At 39.3% G+C, this 21,601-nt stretch overlaps 1 protein-coding gene across 2 annotated transcripts in view; it reads left to right on the top strand.

Annotated features, from left to right (window-relative positions):
* The window catches only part of SYT1 (synaptotagmin 1), a 127,510-nt gene extending 108,558 nt beyond the window's left edge, over positions 1 to 18,952 (top strand). For both annotated transcript variants that reach the window (XM_027747797.2, XM_027747796.2), the window contains exons 7-8: positions 11,504 to 11,637; positions 15,859 to 18,952. In XM_027747797.2, coding sequence (XP_027603598.1) covers positions 11,504 to 11,637; positions 15,859 to 16,065 — 341 coding nt within the window. In that variant the 3' untranslated portion in view covers positions 16,066 to 18,952. The remainder of the gene's footprint in view (positions 1 to 11,503; positions 11,638 to 15,858) is intronic.
* Positions 18,953 to 21,601: the final 2,649 nt, after the last annotated feature.

Raw genomic sequence — 21,601 nt, 5'->3', positions numbered from 1 at the left:
GTAATCAGAAATACTTCCATCTTTCACCTAATGGCACCATTTTTCAAATTATCTGTCCTCTTGTTTTAGAGCAGGACTAATGTTCTCTGCAGCAGAGCGTTCTTAATGCAGATGCTGTTGGCCTTGAATGCTTGTTCTTTTCCTTGAATCTTAGCTCTTAAATAACTCCTAGTCTTGTTTTTTGTAACTTGTCTGGAGTAAAAAAACAAGGTCAATCATTTGATCTCCCAAGGACTTCAGTACTTCCATGACTCTCCAGTGGGCATAATCTCAATGTTACTCTTGTCTAAGTAAAAATTTGCCTTAAGTTTCAGGTCACTGCTTCTCATTATGTGTAATCAACAGGAATGCGAGCAGGCATTCAGCCTCCCAGCCCTTCCTCTGCAAGTACCCGAGTTAAAAATCTGACCTTCAGGCTTTTAAAACCTTGGGGTTTTTGGTGATAGTAAAAAATAGGTTTTCACTCAGCTGTCATTTTTGAAAAACAGATGTAACATAGCTGAACTTAGTTGAAACTGCTGGTAAATTTAGCCTACATTGTAACTTCTCATTTCCAAGATTGAGATGAAGATGTTGTCCATCCCAATAAAATCTACTTTTGATCTTCTTTTCCTTACTATGGTTAAATTTAATCCAAACCAAAACCAGTCTTCCTAACAAAATTGGGCCATCTGGAATGGCCCCTTCCACTCCTTGAGCAGATGCAGTTCTTGCCTTGCAGTGTTTCAAGAATCTTCTCACCATCAGGAAGCACATCAGCCAGGCTTGTCCTTAGCCTTGGCTCTGAGCAGGGAATAGGTTTCATGTGGTCTCTGTGGTTAAACAGGCACAAAAAAACAACTGTATCATGGGTTGCTTTAGGTTTCATGTATGGGATTGGTGGGGTGTGTGTTGAGACAGTAAAGAGTTTGATCCTCCAAGTTGTACTAAAATTAGGTGCCACAAATAGCCTATATGAATTCCCAAACTACTTTACAAAATCCTGCTTAACAGACATTAGATGAATTGGAAGGCAGGAGAAAGGGAGAGAAAGAGAGCTGTTAAGTATTTTCTCTAATTCTGAATGCATGTTTTTGTAGGCTAAAAGCAAGACTACAGCCATGTATCTCCCTCCTTCCATTTACATTTTTTCCTTAAAGCTTAAATCTAACATTAGATGAAAATAATGAAAACAGAATGAGAACTAAGATTTATATAAATATAAACTTCTCAGGTAGAAAAAGTGCTGAGTATTATTTCAAATTGAAACTGAGAACTGGATGCTGATGGACTCCCTTTATACATGCAGCCACTGATAAATGAAATGTAGTTTGAAAGTCTTGATATGTTCTTAAAATAAATATCAACCTTGATAAAGCATAACTAGCATTGGTTTCTCAGCAGTGAAGAGTTCAGATCAGGTTGCTTTACTGGTAGTCACTGATGTTGTAAGACTATTTTTTCTATTCCTTCTATACTGTAGCATTCCTGCAGTATTAGTTCTCAGTACTATTTCTAGTTAAATAATCTGAATTAAAAAAACATGTCTCCTTTAGGTTGTCTGAGACTGAAAACTTACCTGAATGAGAAGAACAGTTTATAAAGTAGAAGCGCTAGGTTTTTATTAAAAACAACAGAATTACTTTGTGGTATATTGGTTTGCATTTTTCTGGTGACTCATTTCTATGAGCTAAGGTAATTGGGTGTTTCCTACCCTTTCTATCATATGTAGATAAAACACCCTGCATGCTTTGCTTTGCTTTTTTTGCTATCCTCTGCTTCTCCTCCCAGCTCACCTAACGTTATGTTGGATGTGAGGGCATGGGATACAGGGTCATGACTGAGTTCGCTGCATTTGAAGCAAATTCTCATGTGTAAAAAATATGATAGTTTGGTGGTTTTGATCTGATGCAGCCCTTATAACTCAGTTTGCTAGTTTTTGAGTGTGTTCCTTCTAAGCCTCTGTGGAAGAATATACAGATTACCCTTAAACTGGGTGTATTCGCTTTTGTCCATGTAAAGACAATCACAATAGTGCCATGCTGACGTGCCGTCAAGCTATAAAATCTTACTGTGGCAATGTTGACATGAAGAGTCAGTAGCACAAAATGTATGTTCTTGCTAGAGTCAATTGCTAATACACTAGTTAAGACCAGCTTAATAGACTTTCTCTGTGTTTCAAGTTTGAGTAATTCCTTTGAGTGAAAACTACCACTCAGTCCCATGTGGTTTTCTTTATTATCCAGTAATACTGGAACACCTATCTGTCCTCAATGCAGTTTGAGATTAGGACTTGTTTTGCCTCACAGCTGCTGGATTTGGGGTTTGGGACCTTTGTGGTGGGTGGGTTTTGGGGATCAGGGAAGTAACCAAAAGAGGAGTATGTTTGTTACCAGTCAGAACTTTATGAAAGGGAAAAAAATGTGTCAGCTGTGTTCAGAGGAAAGAAATGAACATGAAAGGTTACTCCCTACGGCACTAATTCTCCATAACATTTGTCCTAAGTAAAGGTGTCTCAGTGCTCAGCCATGGCAAAATACTCTTCTTGAATAGGTGTCACCTACGCTTCTTTCTGACTGGCATTACTTCATTTCAGTCAGTTCTTTCGATTGGCACAGCCTTTCATGACATGAAAGAAATCCCTGTTTTGGTTTGGTTTTTTGCTTTCTTCCAGTTATTTTTGGGTGTCTTTCCTTACCCTTGTCTCTGTGTGGCACAGTAATTTTCATTCCTAGCTATATAAGCCTGGAAGCACAGAAAAATATTGTCATACAAATAGAAATTCTTGACTAACCGAACCTTTTAAATCCCCCTGAGTTTCTTTCATTCAGGTCCCCTAAAATCTTGTTCACATCACCACTCAGCAGCATCACCTACTGGGATTCCTGAAGTTGATGCCTTTCCACCATCATCCAGGATGTAGGCAAATAGCTATATGCAGTAAATATCCTCAGGAGCAGAGGGTCAAAGATGCTGCTCACACAGGCAAGGTGAATGAGGGCACTTAATGAACCTGGACCTGGCACCAGCCTTCACTCCACTGGGTAGCTGAAAGGAGCACAAAAAATACGTTATTCTCAGCAGAGCAGACTGAGAACCCATTTCACCTATCTTATAACCTCGTCTTGCTCTCTCAAGAGGTGGGAAATGTAGATTTGGATTCCATCAGCCAACAGAGAGCTCTGGAGAACATTTCCTAAATCAGCAATAAGCAGTTTAACCTCTTGGCTATCAGCAAAAGAGGGGTGGAAGGCAAAAGCCTGTGTTTAACTGCTTAATTTTCTAAAAGAAAATAGATAAACAAAAAAAACCCTAAGCTGGCATAGCTGTAGGGAAACAGTGGAGACTTGAAAACATAAAGTGTAATTCCTCTACATCATACTTTACTCAGGCGTATTGAGGCAGCTCTCCACCCAGGTGTCTGCCCTTCCAAACCCCAGCCTTTGTCACCTGATGCTCCCCATGTGCTCACTTTTTCAGCCTGATTTTTGAATTGCAGTCTCCACTTGGCAGCGTGTGCCTCAGTGAGGCAGGGCAGTTCTGCTCCCAAACCAGCTCAGGACTGGGGGACTTCAAGGTACTTGCTAACAGTCCGGTGCAGTACATCATTATGTACCCAGCTGCTGTTGTCTTCTGCTAAAACATCCCACGAGGTCTGCTCTTTAACCTTGGGTTGTTCAGGGTGTTCTGTATTCTGTGCTTCTGCTTCTCTCTTCATTCTCCTGCCTGTTGTTATTCTGCAGTCCATATGTATTCCCCCTTCCCTCCTCCCAAGTTCGCTTGAGGACAGTCTTTTGAATCTCTCTAAGCCTCTATGTATTATCTTCTGGTATTTTCAGTGCCACCAATTTAATAAATAAAAATTTCTTTTTTTTTTCTTAACTCTATATCATCAAAAGGCATTACCTAAATTCTAACTCAGCAGTCTGCTGGAATTTGCTGCCTGAGGTATTGCCAGTTTGCTTTGATTTCAGTCTGGATTCCTATACTGGAGAGTCTGCCTGTATCAGCAGCCCAAATTAATACCTCGCCACCATTTGATACAAATGCCTCCTTCATCTTAGTTGCTATTGTATTCTTTCTATTTGTATACAAGCATTACATTACAATATGCTTTTTTTATTTCTTTATTCATTATCTAAGATTGCAGGTGTCCTTCTCCAGTATGTTAAAGTTTTAAAATGTCATGCTGTCTCTCCCCCCTCCTAACTACATTCAAGCTTCGTGAGCAGTCAGTTTCTTCCCATTTGGTGCAAATGCAGGGGAACAAGGTTTACTGTTTTGATGCATGTAGTTTCAATGTAATCACACGAGATGCTTGGTTGAGTTGCTTTGCTTTTCCACGAGTTTTCTGTTTTTACCCACAGCCAAAACCCAAGGTGCAGTTTCCTGTTGGTGCAACCCCATTTGTTGTGCCTTATAAAACTATTTTATTACCTGTGTGTAGCTGTGCTGAAATGAACCCTTTGGATACAAGAGACAGATCAGCTGCCCTTGCTCTGGCAGTAAACTTAATCATAAGCTCATAAGCACTAATTTGTGCTGTTTTTAAATAAGAGTTTTGGCTTCCTTTTTTTTTTTTTTTTCCCAATTTTCCGCTACTTTCCCCATCTGGCACTATAACACTTGTTATGTTCCAGTTGGAAGCACTGTGGGTGGAATTTCAGACTTGAGAGCTGGCTGAATAGCCCTTAGGCCACTGTGAATGTTTCTGTTTCCACTGTCAGCTCTACGTGTTCAGCAACCTCAGTTTGGGATTTCTGAGTGAGGGAATCATCAGCTGTCTGTCTGTTTTATAGCACCTCCTTCTTCCCAAAGCTCCCTGGCTCTCTGAATTCAGCATTTCAATAGCAACTTGACAGTCATCTAACTGTACACCAGTGCAGAGTTGTTACTTTGAGACTACTTTGCCACACTCTCCATTTAACTCTTTCCATTATAGGCATTCCCCATCATAAAAGGATTCCTAAACTCCATTATTCCTATGAGAATATGTCTAATGTTATTGAATGTGAAATCACAAATATTTTCATTTATAAATTACCCAGTCTTACAGCATCTTCTTTTGAAGATGCTGATGGAAATAAGTAATCCAAAGTCATCTAACTTGTTACACTATGACATATAATATGAGCATAAAAGGGCCTGATGGGAGTGTGCTTTATGTGTGTGCACTGCATCTGGAGCAGTCCATCCATGGGGCACAGACAGGCATTAGCAAGTGTGGTATGAGTCTTTTTAAGCTAAACTGTTCACAGCTATCATGGCCATTTGGACAGCCCATTTGGACTGCTTGCAGTTTATCGACTCCATTCATGGCCAGTACCCTACTGGGTGGTGTTGGGAGAATCTCCCAGGCACACCACTCAATCCTCAGTCCCGTAGTGACAGTGATTTTAAAATGTGTTTTGCTGGAGTCAGGACTGGCATAGATTCTGCACAGAAACCTATAGCAAATACTTCTTGCTACCTACCTCTCCCTTGTATTGATCAAATACTGGCTACAGCTAAAGACTTGGCCCATAACATCAAGTAATCTGCAGCCTGGTGGGGTTATGGAAACTATGATGAGAGTAGCTAAATACCAACATTAGCTGAGAATTAGACATTATGTAGCAAATAAGCTTTTAAAAAAAATAATCACAACAGTCCTGTTTTTAAGGAAATCTGTTAAGAAAAAAACCTCACAAACCATACATTTTATGCCACAAGAATTGTTTCTAATGAGAGTGTTTTCCAGTATTTCCCTTGAGACATCAGCTGCTCCATAAAAATAATGTCCCAACTTTAATTTGCTCATTTGTGGAGGAAGGTAGAAGGCCTAAGAGCTTGTGTCAATGAATATAAACTACAACTTCTATGCAGGCTAGAAGGTACCATAGCACCTGTACTACTTCTTAGTCATTGTACCATATATTGTTTCTTCTCCAGATTGTTTCTTTCCCCCTCTGGCTTTTCTTCCTGTTCGAAGCTTTCCATTCATTTGAAAAATACTAGTTCAGACAATCGAGGCACAATATCACTCTAAACTCATTATTTCAGAGACTTTAATTAACCCCTCTCATCCAAGCATGAATAAACAAAAAAAAAAAAAAAGTCAGGGGAAATAATCCATGGCCTGGATGCCACAGGCATCGTGTGAATCATCCCTCTCTCTCAGGAGGAAGGGTTTATATGCCCACAGAGGAAGCATGTCCCATGATTCTTGGGAAAAATCAGCAAATCTCTGGGAACTCCCAGGAAAGTGCTTCCTGTTTTGCTTTGCTCTTAGAGCCCTGCTGCTTTCCATAGCACAGCTCTGGCATATGCTGCTGTTACAAAGGCAGAAGCATGCAGGTATTGCTGATGCTGTCAGCCTTTATCCCGGGCACAGTCTCTATAGAAAATTAAATCTTTTGCTGTATTAAATGGCTGTTCTCCCTGCTGCTCGCCAAGAAGGCTTTATCTGAAGCCTATTTGTACCGAATAAGAATAGCTGAAGGGTGCAGTATCGAATCCAGCCCTGCTCCAGCTCCGTTCTAAGGCCTTGGCTTGGTCTTTCCTCAGCTGATTATGGCTCTTTAGCATGGAACTAATGATCCATCCTGCAAGTCACGTCTGTCCTAACTGCGTTTTCACAGCTATTTGTAAAGCTGCATTTCCAAACCTGATTTTCTTTACTTCTTGGATCAATTTCCAAGCTCTTTGGGAATTCATTCTGCTTCCTGGAATGGAAACTCTGCTGTCCACTGACACCTTTGCTCTAAATGTCAGTGATGTGTGCTTTGGCATGGGTTGGGCCTAAATTTTCTTCTGATGGAGGAAAAAAACATGCTAATGAGCACCCAGTTATCTCGAACATTTTGAAGACAAAAATACAGCTGGAGGCAATTCTGGCATCATATTTCTTCTCTGTTTCTACATTTTAGTTGAGAACATCTCATTACAGTGTTTTGTCATATGAAACTATTCAGCTGTATCTATGACTAGTTTGTTCTGGCTCAGTTTTTTTTCCTGTTAATCATGTTAGGCTTACTCAAAGCTTGTAGAGGGTTTTCTATGATCCCACTGCACAGAGCTGCATGGCATTTTTTTCTTTAAACCATTAAGCTACACACACACACAGTCTCAGGACTGTATTTGCACACCCAATCAATTCCAGTGTTATTCCTATATCATTTTTCAAAATTATCAACTTCTAGTGCTTTTTTTTCGTATTTTGATTAGATTAAAATTATTTTTAAAAAGATGGGCACTGTCCTTCTGTTTGCATTCAGAATAAACCATTGTATTAAAACCATCCCAAACCAAGTATGTTGTTGGTGCTTTTTTGCTGAAGATCCATATAAATGGAAATTTTTGTGCTGAATTCTCTCCTACCTATGTAAAAAATGATTTTTCATTGATTACTGATCCCTATACCAATTTTTTTGTCTTAAAACCCACTGAGAATCAATTATTCTCAAGTTCCACCTTTTCCTCACATATTGTCATTTGCCACAATTTTCTTTTCTTGAGTTGTAGTATTTTTTTCCACTGTATTTTTGCTTTTGTAAAATCTCTAACAATGAAGTCCATCTTGTTTACGCTGTGTCTGCAATTAGTCATTATTATAAGAGGGTTTCAACTCTGTGTATATATATATATGCCCCATGGTCCAAATGACTCCAGAAGTCTTGATACAACATACCATTTCAATTACCTTTTAAATAATGTATTGGCATCTGATTCCAAATTTCAGGAAAACAAAATATGTCAACTGTTTCCCCAGTGCTTTAAAAGCTGTTCAGCTAGCCTCCATTGAGACATTACTGTAAAGTCTACAATGCACAATTAGTTACGAATTTTACATCTTTTTAGCATTCATGGGTAGACCGTTAATGAGGGAATAAATAGCACAATTTTATTTAATCCCACACACTCGTTAAAATGAATTATTAAGCAAAAGACACACAGCTATTCTGTCCCCTTTGGCACAGGGACATCTGGATGCAACATCCTTTCTTTCAGATAGATGGGTGAGGTCCAGCTACAGATACTTGTGGATGTAATGTGGTTCTAAATCCCTGTTTACTTGAAAAGAATAAAACTGTTTGAAAAACCAGTGATGTTCAGTCATGGAGAGAAATTAGTATTTTGGGGTACAATTTATTTGAGTAAAGATAGATATTTACTCTGGAATAAGATAACTATCCAGAGTACATCAAGAGATGCTTATTTATTTTCATTGGCATCAGATGTAGACATTTCTACGTGGTCAAAAGAGTTCTGCCCTTTATGCCCAGGCTAGGCACTTAACAGACAATTTTTCATTGCAGGCCTGTACTATCGGTTCTGTCATCCTTACTAGTCTCAGTTATTCAGTGACACTATTTACATATTAAAGTATCACTCAGCATGAGTAATGGTGTCAGCACAGAGGTTATGTTGCACTAAACTTCATCTCACTAAAATCACTAAACCTCATTTGCACTAAACCTCATCTCACAAAAATCACTGTAGACTGACACTTCCCAAAGGTTCTGCTTTCTTTTGATTAGCATCCCTTCTTCCAATAATTGACTCCAAGCAGTTCTGCTTCTGTTATTTGGTGGAAGAGAATTATTAGAGATTTATTCATGTAGTCACAAGAAAGTCTGTGCTTAGGTATTAGGTTTTCTGTATGGAGTGCAAGCAAATAGATTACTGGGGAGTTGAGGGAGTTAATGCCATGGAATATGGGAGACCGTAACTGAAGATAATGCAGTGGTAGAGGGGCTTACATGTGGAACACAGAAAAATGAGGAGAGGGGAGAATTAGCCAAGACTAGGACACTTCAAAAAATGGGACATGGATATACAATCTGAGGATAAGCTCAGCCAAAATCTCTAATAGCCCATCTATTTACTTGAGCTGGACACCCTGTTATGATTTTAAATGTTTGTGATGAGTAAACTTATTTAATACTTTCTTCTGAAACAAGAAAAGAAGAAACATGGTTTCAGTTAAGTGACATCCAATTCGTATTTGGATTAGCATGACAATTTTACACTCGGATGAAAAAATATTAGAATATTTTATCATATGCCCCCCCCTTCTGTGCTCCATTTGGTACCTCTGCCACTTACAGTTCTGCACTATGGTGGTACCATTTGAGTCTTTCCTACTAAACAACTGGCATTTGACTGAGCCTAACTCAAATCCCCAGTGACAAACAGAAGAAACTGATCAGGACATGAAAAAGAAACCACAGAAACCTATCTTCTGGGTCTTGTCCCATGGCCATGAGTTCTCTGGGGTCAGGTTTTGCTCTAATACCAGCATGAAGACAGAAACTGTAGAAAGTCAATAGAAGCATATCATTTAAAGTAAACATATATGTAGATGTACAAGCACTCACATATACTGATTTCTAGGTTAAGAATATTTTTCTCCAAAATATGGATTTTTTATCAAGATAGGAATATTTCTGCATCACTTTATATATCATTATTGTACAGTTCCTAATGGACATACGAATAATCATCAAATCTGTGTATATTGTCTGTGCACAGGCACAGATCAGTAAAGGATTGGCTTATATTGCCAATATTTATTTTAATAGAATTATTCCATTCTAATCCCCTTCATAATAATGTCTTACCATACTGTTTAGCCTTCCAGCTCATTCTAGTTACTTAAATTATATTTTGACAGCATCTTATCTCATTTTCATATCTTAACATTCTACCACTTACTCCTTGACTACTGAACTTTCTTAATATGTATTACCTACACCTAAACCATCATTTTCATGTTAACACAATTTTGCATTCTGCATGGAGCCTCAGCAAAAGTAATAAGCTTTTCTCAAGTATCAAGTAATGTTGAAGGAGTCCAGATTTGCCCGTTTTTCAATCTTCAAAACCATGTGTGTAATGATGTTGAACTCAGTATTAAAAAAAAGTAGACCTCTGTTGGCTTTTTGCTAGCATTTTGCTCTTCACATGATAGTCCTTAATTCATTGTGCAGCCACACGGAACCCTTACAATCCCCTGTCTTGCCTCAAGCATAAACCTACCCAGATTTAATTTCTGGTTGAACTTGAGTCTTTTGAGGGGGAAGGAGTCTTAACCCTCTGTTACAGAGAGTTCACCACAGACACTGAGAAGCTATTCCAGCTGTTTCAATCTTACTGCTAAAATATATGCCTATTTCTAAGTTAGAATTTGTCTAGTTTCTTTTCACAGCCATTGGATCTTATTTTACCTTTGTCTGCTACCTTCATTGAAGAGTCCAGTACCAAAATTATGCTCCTTTCAGAGGATGAAGTCACTCCAGTAACTTAATTATCCAAACATCTGGGTCTTCCATGGAAAGGCATATTTTGACTGTAGAAGAGTGCAATTACTCTTCTAAACATTAATTTCATTGCACAAAATTTCAGAGTCACAAAGCATGGTTTGCTCATAGTAAATACAGTGTTCATTTGTCCTTCTTCTGTAGCCCTAGCCTTTTCTCAGGAGGGAAAGGAGAAGCCCTCTCCTTTGATAGTTTGCATTCAGGCTCTTTATGCTGCAGGTGACTTGTAGCTGGCAGGCACTTTACATAGCCTTTACCATCTCACTTGAGGGAAGGCTTGCCTTGATCTGCAGCGCAGTTCAGCTGTCTAAAGCCAAAGAGATACCTACCCAAATTTTTCTGACAGTACCATACAAGTTGTTAAAAAGGATGAGCTTGAGATGTTTCAAATGGTGCTTTGTAGTACTCCTAAACAGAAAAATAACTGAGCTCAGTGAAGGTACTGCTAATTAACACCACCGTGAAAGTTTTGCTTGCACAAGAAATACCTGACAAAGTACCAAATGAATTCTGTTACTTCGCCACCAGAAGTCGTTCAAAATAACAATAGGAATTCAATAGCGAGTGGCAAAGCACATTTGTAAATTATACTGATACCATGGCCTCCGCCTTACTCTGGCTGCATGCAGCACTAAGGTAGAGAGCTGGTATTTAAGGGGCAGAGACCCTTCCTGCACAGCAGTCTGGCCGTGCGCAGACCCATGGACCCTGTGCTGTGTCACAGCTCACCACCGGGAGGTCACAGGATGGGAAAACCATGGTGCAGCACCTGCCCAAGGAACAATGGGAATAGCTGCCAGGAGGTTGCAGAGTATCCAGACACCCCAGACCTGTACCCATTGTATGTGCATTTGGCAGCACTCACCAGTCTTGGGAAAACCACCCCACAACCCATTGCTAAGAAATGCTTGCAGTACATAAATAATGTTAAAGTAAAAACATTTCCAGGATGGTTAATGAGGTATGGAACAAAGTTAGATGGAATTTACCTCTCCTTTGCCATGTTAAGGAGATAATGCAATAAATATTTTGTACCTTTTTCTGTCAGGAATGTATCACAATCATACAGGACTTTTTCTGTAATAGAAATGAAGACTTTGTTTAAATGCAAACTGTAAGGGTTTTCTTTTTTTTTAATCTACTTTTACATGTGTGGGATTAAAATTTGTAGAAAAGACACGGAACTATCCTTCTTAGCTCTACTTCTTCTCTTGAATGCTTAGATCCCTATGTGAAGATCCATCTGATGCAGAACGGTAAGAGGCTGAAGAAGAAAAAGACTACAATTAAAAAGAACACTCTGAATCCCTACTACAATGAGTCTTTCAGCTTTGAAGTACCCTTCGAGCAAATTCAGGTAATGTCAAACAGTGTTTTGTCTTCCCTCTCCATTCCATTTCTCAGCCCTTATAAATATTTAGCAGGAATCTTGTTAATTATCACATGTGCATGCCTTCATTAGCACCTAGGTGCCAGTCCTGTGCTGAGTGTGACTGCTTCAAGAGGGAAATGATAAAATGCAAAGTACTTATGCAGTTTTGATTCATTAGTGAGAAATGGATAACTGACATTTTCTGTCAACAGAAATGGATTTTGGAAAAAAAAATCCACAGGGAGATAGTGAAGGAATGTGCCAGCAAAACGGTATAGGGATAAAAGAAAAGGCATATATAGCATTTTTTCCCCAAATTATTTGAAATAATAAATTGGCATCATCTGTTAAATTGTGTTCCTTACTCATTTATTGGCCCTGTTCTTTGAAAGCACTGCAGCATACTTCTTAAGTAAAACACCTAATTCATCTACAAGTTTTTTTTCAGTTATTCACTACACTATGACAACTTTTTCAGTCCCTTGGAAAAAGGCATTTGAGAATCTCAGGGGTCAGTACTGCTCTCTTGGCACTTCAGGAGAGCTCCAGCAGTTGTCCAGAGCTTAGACTTAAGGGTCTCGGAAATCAGCACAGTGAGCTGGAAGTCACCTACATTAGCCGTGGGAAATACCAGGACAAGGCATTGTGTAAATCTTTTCAGGGACTGTGACCTGCCTTTCGGCTACTGGGAGGCAAGTAATCTCTCATAAGGGAGGTTTAACTTCTTTTGATGTTAACTGATCTTTTATCACAAGAGAGAAGCTCTTCTTAACCATCTCAGGAGGCATGTGAGAAAAGAACTTCATGGTGGCTTGCCACCCACCCATGGAGCCCCAGAACCATGGAAATGTTAAGGAATACAACAGCTTTTCTGGGTCGAGCTGAGTGGGGAAAATGTCCTTTCAGGGGTCTCCTAGTTTGAATGACCACAATTAAAATAGTCTGGTAATACATCCTTTTGTGGCTTGTAAGAGAGGGTTAGGTATGAGTCAGGTGCCAAAAGTTTAAATGGGTTTAAATGGCTTGGACAAAATTGGGAGCCCCCTCTGGATTAGATGAGAGCATGGTATGGGTTTTCACACTCTGTATCTTGCATTTTGATAGTAACTGTACTGGAGAGAAGCCCGGGAGCCAAGGCCTATATTTCAAGTAAAACTGTGTGCTTGCATTTTATTGACTTGGTACTGACAAACATAATAAAATTAGACAAGGTGAGGCAGTAGGAACAGTGACTTGGATGCATGACTAGTCCGTTTACAGTTTCTTCATGCCCTTCAGCATATACAGGTGTCTATGGACTCTAGGAATCAAAAAGTGAGAAATCCAGTGGGGCCTAATTTCCCTTGATTTTAATGAAAGCTGGTCTACGTGCTTGTGAAAGACCTCATAACAAGCATCAGAGACCCAGAGGCAAAAAAAAAAGAGGAATCAAATCAAGTCTCTTTAGCAATTTAGGCAACGAATATTTTGATTTCTAAATAGGGACAGGATTGAGGAACTGGAATGGGCACCTCCAAATAACCAGATAAGAGCTTCGGCATGGTTAGAGGCATTCTGTAGGTACTTGACCATTTTGCCTTCTAATCCTAAGTCATTTTTGTAAGGTGGATATAGGTCCTTTAAAAAGTATTGTGGTTTAGATGTTTAAATTTTTGGGGTTTTTTTTATATAATTTTATTAGAACTACTTTATAGCTCCTACTTGAGTATATAGCCCCAATTTTAAATCTGCAGTTATAGACTTTGGTCATATGCCAATGTATTTTGGAGTTAGTCATAAAAGACTGTATTTAGAAGTTATTTCATTATGGATACTGAAGTGATTTCATCATTAGAAAAACACTTTTTAAATTATATTTATACTTAATATGGTAAGGATTACTGGGACTTTCGGGAAATTCAAATAAAAGTCATTAAGCAAACTTATACAAATTTCTTGATTGTTGGAGAACAAAGAGAAGGGAGGTTATGAAGAGAAAGCAGCTCAGTAGCAGTACATATATATAATTTTAAATGAGCCAAACATTAACATTTTCAACAATATAATAGTGACTATGGATTCTGGCTCTTAAGGGAAAGAAAGTGATGTCTTTAAGGGTAATGGGAGAACACTACTGGGAAGTCAAATCCTGTTGCTGCAGGCAGATCAGGCATGTGTTTTGCCACAGCAAAACAGACTGCCTCTGTAGGCAGCAACGTCTCCAGGCCCTTTCAGTCCAAAGGGCTTAATCACACTGGGAATCTGCTAATCCAAGTGTTTATTAGGAGAGGCAGTGCTTTTCTGAGGTTACCAGCGCCTCTTGGGTTTTGCAGTACAGCTGCTCCTTTAATATATGGTACAAAGGCAAAGAGATGCTCACATTTCTCTGTAGGTTTAGGCCAGACACCACAAGGTGAGAATCATCTCGGAGTTAATCATCCGAGCTAGCTGTTCTTACATTTTTATAGAGCAAGGAAAAGGGTCTTTCATTTACAGTGCTCATTTTTGTCTTACAATTAACACTAAAAAATCCAACAGTAACTAGCCCTCAAGCTTCTAGGCACAGCAGGCAAGCATTTTTTGTACTGTAAATAAATAGTCTCATGCTTACTTTTTATATCTGTGATTGTACCATGCATCTAAAACTTAAGTGTTCATTTGGGGAGGTACCATTAAAAGAGCGTGTATTGCAAACAGCAACACTGAAACATAATTTTGGCATCTAGAAATACTTGCTTCAGGATATTGCCTTTTATCCTGAGCGCTCTGGGGAGAGAGAGTCTTGAGTTTGATGTACATTTTTGTCACCAGCAACTATATAAATACTTTAGTACCTGTTGGACTCATCTCTTTCTCTGGCTCAGTGATTTGTACAATCCTGTAAGGGAATGGACTTTGTAATATAAACCTCATGAGCCTGGTCTTGCTACTTTTAAAGGATAATCCTTTTACAAGCACTGAAATTAATCATTCTAGTAAGAAGTCCAGATTGTAGATATATTTAAAGCCTTAAGTTTAAAAAACTGATTCTTGAGAATAAAAGATTTTTCTAGAAGAAATGTTTTTCAGGGCTTTTCTTGCTCTTACTCAGGAAGCTCACACTGTAATAAGAAATCAGGAAAAGAACTGTATGTTCATCTTTAATAATAAAGCTCTGTAAGGAGAAGTGTTTACAATTTAGTAAAATCAGCCCAAAGCTATGAACATCTTAGGTGCTGTTGGGGAAGAACACCACTCCACTGAAGGAATAGCTGTATATGCTCTTTTGACAAATATTAAAGACCTGAAGGAGAGGAATGTTTGCATGTGCACACAAATGCATACCCAAAGCTTGGCTTGAACAGCTCCCATTGTGCCCCAGTCTAAATGAATGGAAAATTGTCTGTGAGCTGTGACAGATGGGCTCGCACAAACTTTGTGGGACTAGTTTAACTTTCTTTGCCAAAGGTCACCATTCCTGCAGAAGTAACACTCCCAACATCAGCTCAGTCATAGGCACTGTCTCTATGTCAGAGCCCCAAGACAGTGGAGTTTTTACATCTTTTCCAACTTTCACGAGTGTGCAGCCTGTTTTCTAGACTTCTTTATAAATATACAGAATATACATGGTATACACACATACTTACACGTGTGAACATGCACACACACACAAAGAGAGGGGTACGTGTGTGTGTGTGTGTGCATGTGTGTCTATGTGTTTAGTAAGCATAAGGGCTGTCTTCTGAATTTATCTGCAAATACCTGACTAGCATGCTAGATGGATGGGTAAGAGTTGTTTAGAAGCAGAAAAGCAACTGACAAAATGGAGCACAAAATTGCAAACATTAATTTGGGGTAGAGCCATTTCTGAGCTTTAGCTGTTAACTTATTTACTTCTCTGTAAGTATTATATTAAACAATAATGATGTGTTAAATTGCACAACTTTTGAATTACCTTACCTGTAAGTTGTTAATCTGTTTAAGGAAAAACAATCAACCCCAATGTCCATATGAAGCTCTTTGAAGCAAGGGGGCGAATTACAAGTTAACAGGGAGGTTGTAAAGTTAATTTGATTTGAAAGGCTTACAAAGACAAAAGTTTGAATTTGCTTCTCACTAGGGGAGTCTGCTCAGGCTGTCACACACCCCCTTCATGGCTTCTCCACTGCAGTTGTCTCTTCCCACATTCACGCCCGCCCACCTTCCCTTTAAGGTCATGCTCACTGCTCTTTCTCTGTCTCATTGTAGAAAGTGCAAATTGTTGTGACTGTTTTGGACTATGACAAGATTGGCAAGAACGATGCCATCGGAAAAGTCTTTGTGGGCTACAACAGCACTGGAGCGGAGCTGCGGCATTGGTCAGACATGTTGGCCAACCCCCGGCGGCCCATTGCACAGTGGCACACCTTACAGCCCGAGGAGGAGGTAGATGCCATGCTGGCAGTCAAGAAGTAAATTAAATTAAATTAAATTATGAAGAAGAAAAAGAAGAAGAAGCCTTTCTGCATTTGCCCACATAGTGCTCTTTAGCCAGTATCTGTAAATACCTCAGTAATATGGGTCCTTTAATTTCAGCCATGTGTTCCTGACACAGATCAGTTGTACTTTTAAATTCCCATTTTAATTTGCACAAATTTAAAAGTAGAGAGCCTTTTAAAGGCGCTTCATTTCACCACTGTCCCCCGATCTACTCTTCTTTTAAGCAATATGATGTGTAGATAGAGCATGACAGAAATTATTTATTGTATGACACAGTTGTATATATACACCAGTATGCTGAGAATTTATTTCTAGTTTGTGTATTTGTATGTTGTAAGCGTTTCCTAATCTGTGTATATCTAGATGTTTTTAATAAGATGTTCTATTTTAAATTATGTAAATTGACTGAGATATAGGAGAGCTGATAATATATTATAGGGTAACTATTGTATCGTCTGCATTCCAGAAAAAAAAATCCAACTTGTAAGGCACTAGTAGTGTTACACTGACATCTTAAAGGACAACTTAAATCTGAGCTTTCAACTGGACCATCCTAATAACACACTTCACATCCACAGTGAATCTTGGAGGGGCAAATCCAACTGGGTAGACATCTTTCACAGGCATGATCTGAGCAGTTCCGTGGCTGACCTCAAGGAGATGTAGCCAGAAGCCAGGATACAATTTTTTTGTATATATTCCAAAGCAAACAGACTGAAATGGCTTTAGATAGAAAGTTGAGGAAGCAGTTCCATCGGAGGCAACAATTTCATCTAACATACAAAGACAATTGCAGAGGTTGTGCAGGGAGGAGGAGGAGGGAGATGCAGCAGTAGCAAAATGCTGCCATGAAAAGAAGAGTAGCTCTCCATTATCACCTTTATACAAAATTTGCATACTGTGAATTCCATCCACGATTTCACATTATAATGAGTTTGCACATTAGAATTTGTAACAAAATATTTTATTATACTAACTCAGATTAGAAGGAATGCAGAATATTTTTTAGACACAGCTGTGTGAGTTTATTATACAAAATAGTTTCATGGTAAACAGACAGTATTGTAATCCCATCAGAAGATGACAAAATTTAGCCATAGTTCTAAATGCACTTCAAAGTAAGCCAAAAGAGAACAGCTAGTGACCTTTTATATACTATTTATACTTAAGTTTTAATTTGTCCTTTAAAAAAAAAGTGAAAACAAAGAACAAGTTCTAGAAAACTGAAGTAACCTCTTCTGTATACTAGATGCTCGTTTCAGGAGGAGTTTTTAAATGTTTTAAATGTTATTATGTAGTAAATGGCACTATTATGAAGCTATTAGTCATTCCATAAGAGTCTTGAAAGACTGCTCTGTGTATCACTGTGACTGCCGTGTGTGCTTAGAAATGTAGTTTTCTCAGTGGATAGCAATCAATTTATTCCGTAGTGATATTGTAATAATACTGCCATTCCCTTCTACTGCACTGCCGAAGGAACGCGTAGCACAAGCAGTTCTAGTTATTATGGACCAATTTAGAACTGGAGAGCTATGCGGGGGACAAGGATGCTATAGTGAATGGGTTGACCACGCAGCATTTTGTCAAGCCCTGTGCAATACTCTACATTTCAACTGCCCTCAACCCCTGCTGTTTTATGTAGACAGTCATCTTATAGCTACCCAGCATGTCATCTCTGCTCGTACCATCTCATCAAGTCATTTAGGACATCACTTCTATCTCATGTACCGTCCTTTGAGGCCCCTCGCTTATCTTTCCAAGCTGTGAATATATTTATAATTCTTCTAAGAGTTCATTATTTTCAGCAATGCAAACTACCCCAGAAATGTGTAAATGCTATTGCTTTTGGAGGGAGGCAGGAGGATTAACCATTAATGTTCTTATCAATCTGCTGCATCTAACAGAAACTACTGAAATAACAAAGATGAATGTAATCAGAGAACTGTGCACTGAAAACTAAATTTACGGCCTCCCTCAAGGCTCTGCTTCTGGGAGAGGTGTGACAGCCTGAGGGGTCAGTGCAGCGATGGCCAAGCACCACTGTTTTTCATTACTTTGAGGGTAAAAGCAGCAACAGCAAAGATGTGGGAAGAGAATAAAAGCCTGGATCTCTCCCCACCTCCAAAAGTGAGAATAGCAAGATGCATTTTCTTTCTTTTTTTACATGAAACACAGAAAAAACACAAGCGAGACATTTTCTGATAGAAACAGGCACATACATGCAAAGCATCAAGCTGGAATATTTTAAAATCTTATCCTTAAGGACCAAACCCCACCAAAGAGAAGAAGTAGACAGTCAGCTTTCCAGCCTGCGAGCTTCATGGTCTCCAGCTTTCAGTTGTTCATTCAGGATAGCTGCAAGTTCAACATGCCAGGACTGACTCATTGTGTTAAGGTATTCTTAATGCTTTCTCTTCCTACACTGCCAGACTGAACGTCACCCTAGAACTGGTTTGTAAGGTACAATGACTCTCAGAGACTGAACCTGCCATGTGACCAAGATGACATTTTCATCCTCAAAGAAGCCACATGTACCTTTCTGACAAAGCTGTGTGAAGTATTAGAATCTGATGCTGTAGAAAGATCCTAGTTGCCTTTGTGTATATTTACTGCCTGCTTGAGTGTTTCTCTGTGTGGGTTTTCTCTGTATCTTGTAGAAATGTTTGGGGTGTTTTATCCTGCCATATCGCTCGTGGCCCGCGAGCTGACAACTTTAGCCGTATTTTACCTTCATTTTTGATGAGGTGGTTTATATTTTGTTTCACTTTGTGTAGTGACTTCCCACAGTAGAGTTTTCCAATTGTCGTTAAAATAACATACATATTACACAGATATTCAATAAAAATGTTTTATTTCCTGTTGATGTTCTGGCATTTCTCTTTTGATCTAAAACTTTGAAAAGACATTTCACTCCAGGACTTTCACATAATATCATACACTTTGAAGTATTGCAAGTGAAATAGCACAGCACTTTTTGAGGGGCTGTGAAAAGCTGCTTTCATCAGTAAGATGGTCACAGCCAGCAGCGCTCCAGTAGATGAATTCTTCACCTCTATTGCAGATGAAGGACTATTACCTTGTTTACCCAAGAGCTTGATTATTTGCCTCCAAACCCAGTACTCTCTATCCAAACATGGACTAGTTTCTATACCACAACAAAAACTGCCAAGTAGTTACCTACACATCACTTTACTTCCAGACAGTTGTGTTAGAGCTGTGGTTGAAGTTTTCATTTGGAGAGAGATGGTATATTTTAACCTACATCCAAGCGCTACTTCTAAGCTGACCATAAAATCAAGGCTCTTACAGACTAAAGATCATTAAATAAAACCTTTAACTGGGGAGGAGGGGCAGTGGGGAGAAGGTATTGGAGGAAGTGAATAGAGAGGGACTTCCTACAACAGCATGTAGTGATAGGACAAGGGGGCATTGTATTTAAACTGAAGGAGGGCAGGTTTAGATTAGATATTAGGAAGAAATTCTTTACTGTGAGGGTGGTGAGGCACTGGAACAGGTTGCCCAGAGAAGTCGTGGATGCCTCATCCCTGAAAATGTTCAAGGCCAGGTTGGATGGGCTCTGGGCAACCTGATCTAGTGGAAGGTGTCTCTGCCCACAGTGGGCCTGGTGATGTGAAGAGCAGTTACTCCTCCAAAATCGTGAATGCCTGATGTTCTGTGGCTTTAGAGAACTGCTAGGGGTTGATTGTAAGACCCCAGGTTTGAGCTACAAGCTCATCAAAGAGGTTTTACTTTTAAAATGCACAAGGTTCCAAAAGTCCGCTCGCCAGATCTACTAAAAGAGCCTTCAGATCCTTTAATACCATGAAAGAGTACACAGGAGAAGACACTGCACACATTTTTCAGGAGGTCAAATAAGACACGTTTATGGCAAACTTTGGAAAATAAGAGAACTTGGCAAAAGTTTAAAGGGCAACATTCAACCAAAATAAAGCATTCCACAAAGTATTGACTTAGCACATGCTAACACATACAACTTGGCAAAATCCAACCCATCCAGCTTTAAATTACTCAGAATATTAAGAGAGATTAGGAGAAGAAGTAAAGAGAGAGAGAGAAAAGGAGATAATTATAGCTACCATCCCAGATCCAGCATAGATCCAGCTACCAGGAGTCCAGGAGATGGCAGAGCCACAGAATGGCCAAACAGTGCTGTTTTTATCTGCTCCGGCCCCCTGTGGCCACTGCCCCCCCAGGTGGTATTTCGGTGTTCCAGCTGATCTGGGGCTGGGTTGGGGCTCCAGGGGGTGGGTTGTGGGCAGTGCTTCCAGTGTCCAGTGACTGATGGCTGTGCCAGGGCTGCCCAAGGAGGCTCCAAGGGGATGGAGTGGGGCAGGGTACCACCTCACCTTCGTGAAATTTGACCTGTCCCTTCCCCCCACACACACACTTGAGTTGGTCCAAGTCAATAATTAATATAATAATCCAGGGTCTCACCGTGATGCCTGCTTGCTCTGCAGGAGCTGAGGTAACACTCCTGTGGTGCACAGTAATTCCCCATAGATACAGGTAGGTACCATATTATGGAGGTATGAGATGCTTCTGCTCCCTTCTTCACCATCTAAGCTGTTGCATGATCAGACCAAGCACACACTTCCATAAGAGGAGCAATTTGCTTAAGAGCAGACCCAAATCTATCAAAGACAATCAATAAAAATACATTGGGACAGGTTCTGTATGCACCAACATTTTTTGCAGATCTTGAGAATACCAAAGAGACACCTTTGTCAATCAAAAACAGTTCTTTCAACAGAGTAATCAGTTGAAGTCAGTCATTACAACTAATGTAAGGAAAAATGCTAAAAATGCTTCATATAATAGCTGTTACTAAGTGAGGAAAGCAGCAAAAATTACCAATTTTATTCAGCTCATTTAACCCCTAATCAGCTGTCAAAAAAAAACATTCTTCCCAACTGTCAGACTGTTACCCAAGCAAAGTATCTGTCTCTCCATCACTTTTCACATCATGAGTCAATGAAAGTTAATTGCCTGTTAGTTATGCAAAGCAAGAATTAAAACATTATATTTTTTGATTACTCTAACAGTCAGTTCCCTTATTTATTTATTTACGCTTTAACATTTTCACTCCAGGCTGCCAGTTCAGTTTGTTGTACGCATACTGACTTGTTTTCAGAACATAAACCTACCAAATTCATGTCCAGCCCCTATTTTCAGTGTCAGCTCAAGTGCTGCTGTTCATCCAGGCATTAAAGCATGGAAAAGGATTTTTCTTGACATACCACAAAAGGTTTTATGCAGCCTTCATGACATTTACCTTATACGTATTAAATCTTTATATTCAATACAGAGAATACTTTTAATACTGCATCAAAAAGTAGTTCCAAAAGCATGTGACAAACTGGTACAGAGAACACTTTATGTGGTACTTTGTGACTGATACCTGCAGCAACATTTTAAGACAAAAGGGCCACACAACAAGATCTACATCAAGATTATGCTGTATTCAAAATAAAAAAGAAAGGTCTACAAAGCA

The sequence above is a fragment of the Pipra filicauda genome, unplaced genomic scaffold (assembly GCF_003945595.2).
Source record: "Pipra filicauda isolate LSUMZ 115617 unplaced genomic scaffold, ASM394559v2 scaffold4_size7858003_pilon, whole genome shotgun sequence".
Lineage (NCBI taxonomy): Eukaryota > Metazoa > Chordata > Aves > Passeriformes > Pipridae > Pipra > Pipra filicauda.
The sequence above is the reverse complement of the archived record's forward strand: the minus strand, read 5'-3'. Positions and strand labels throughout refer to the sequence as shown.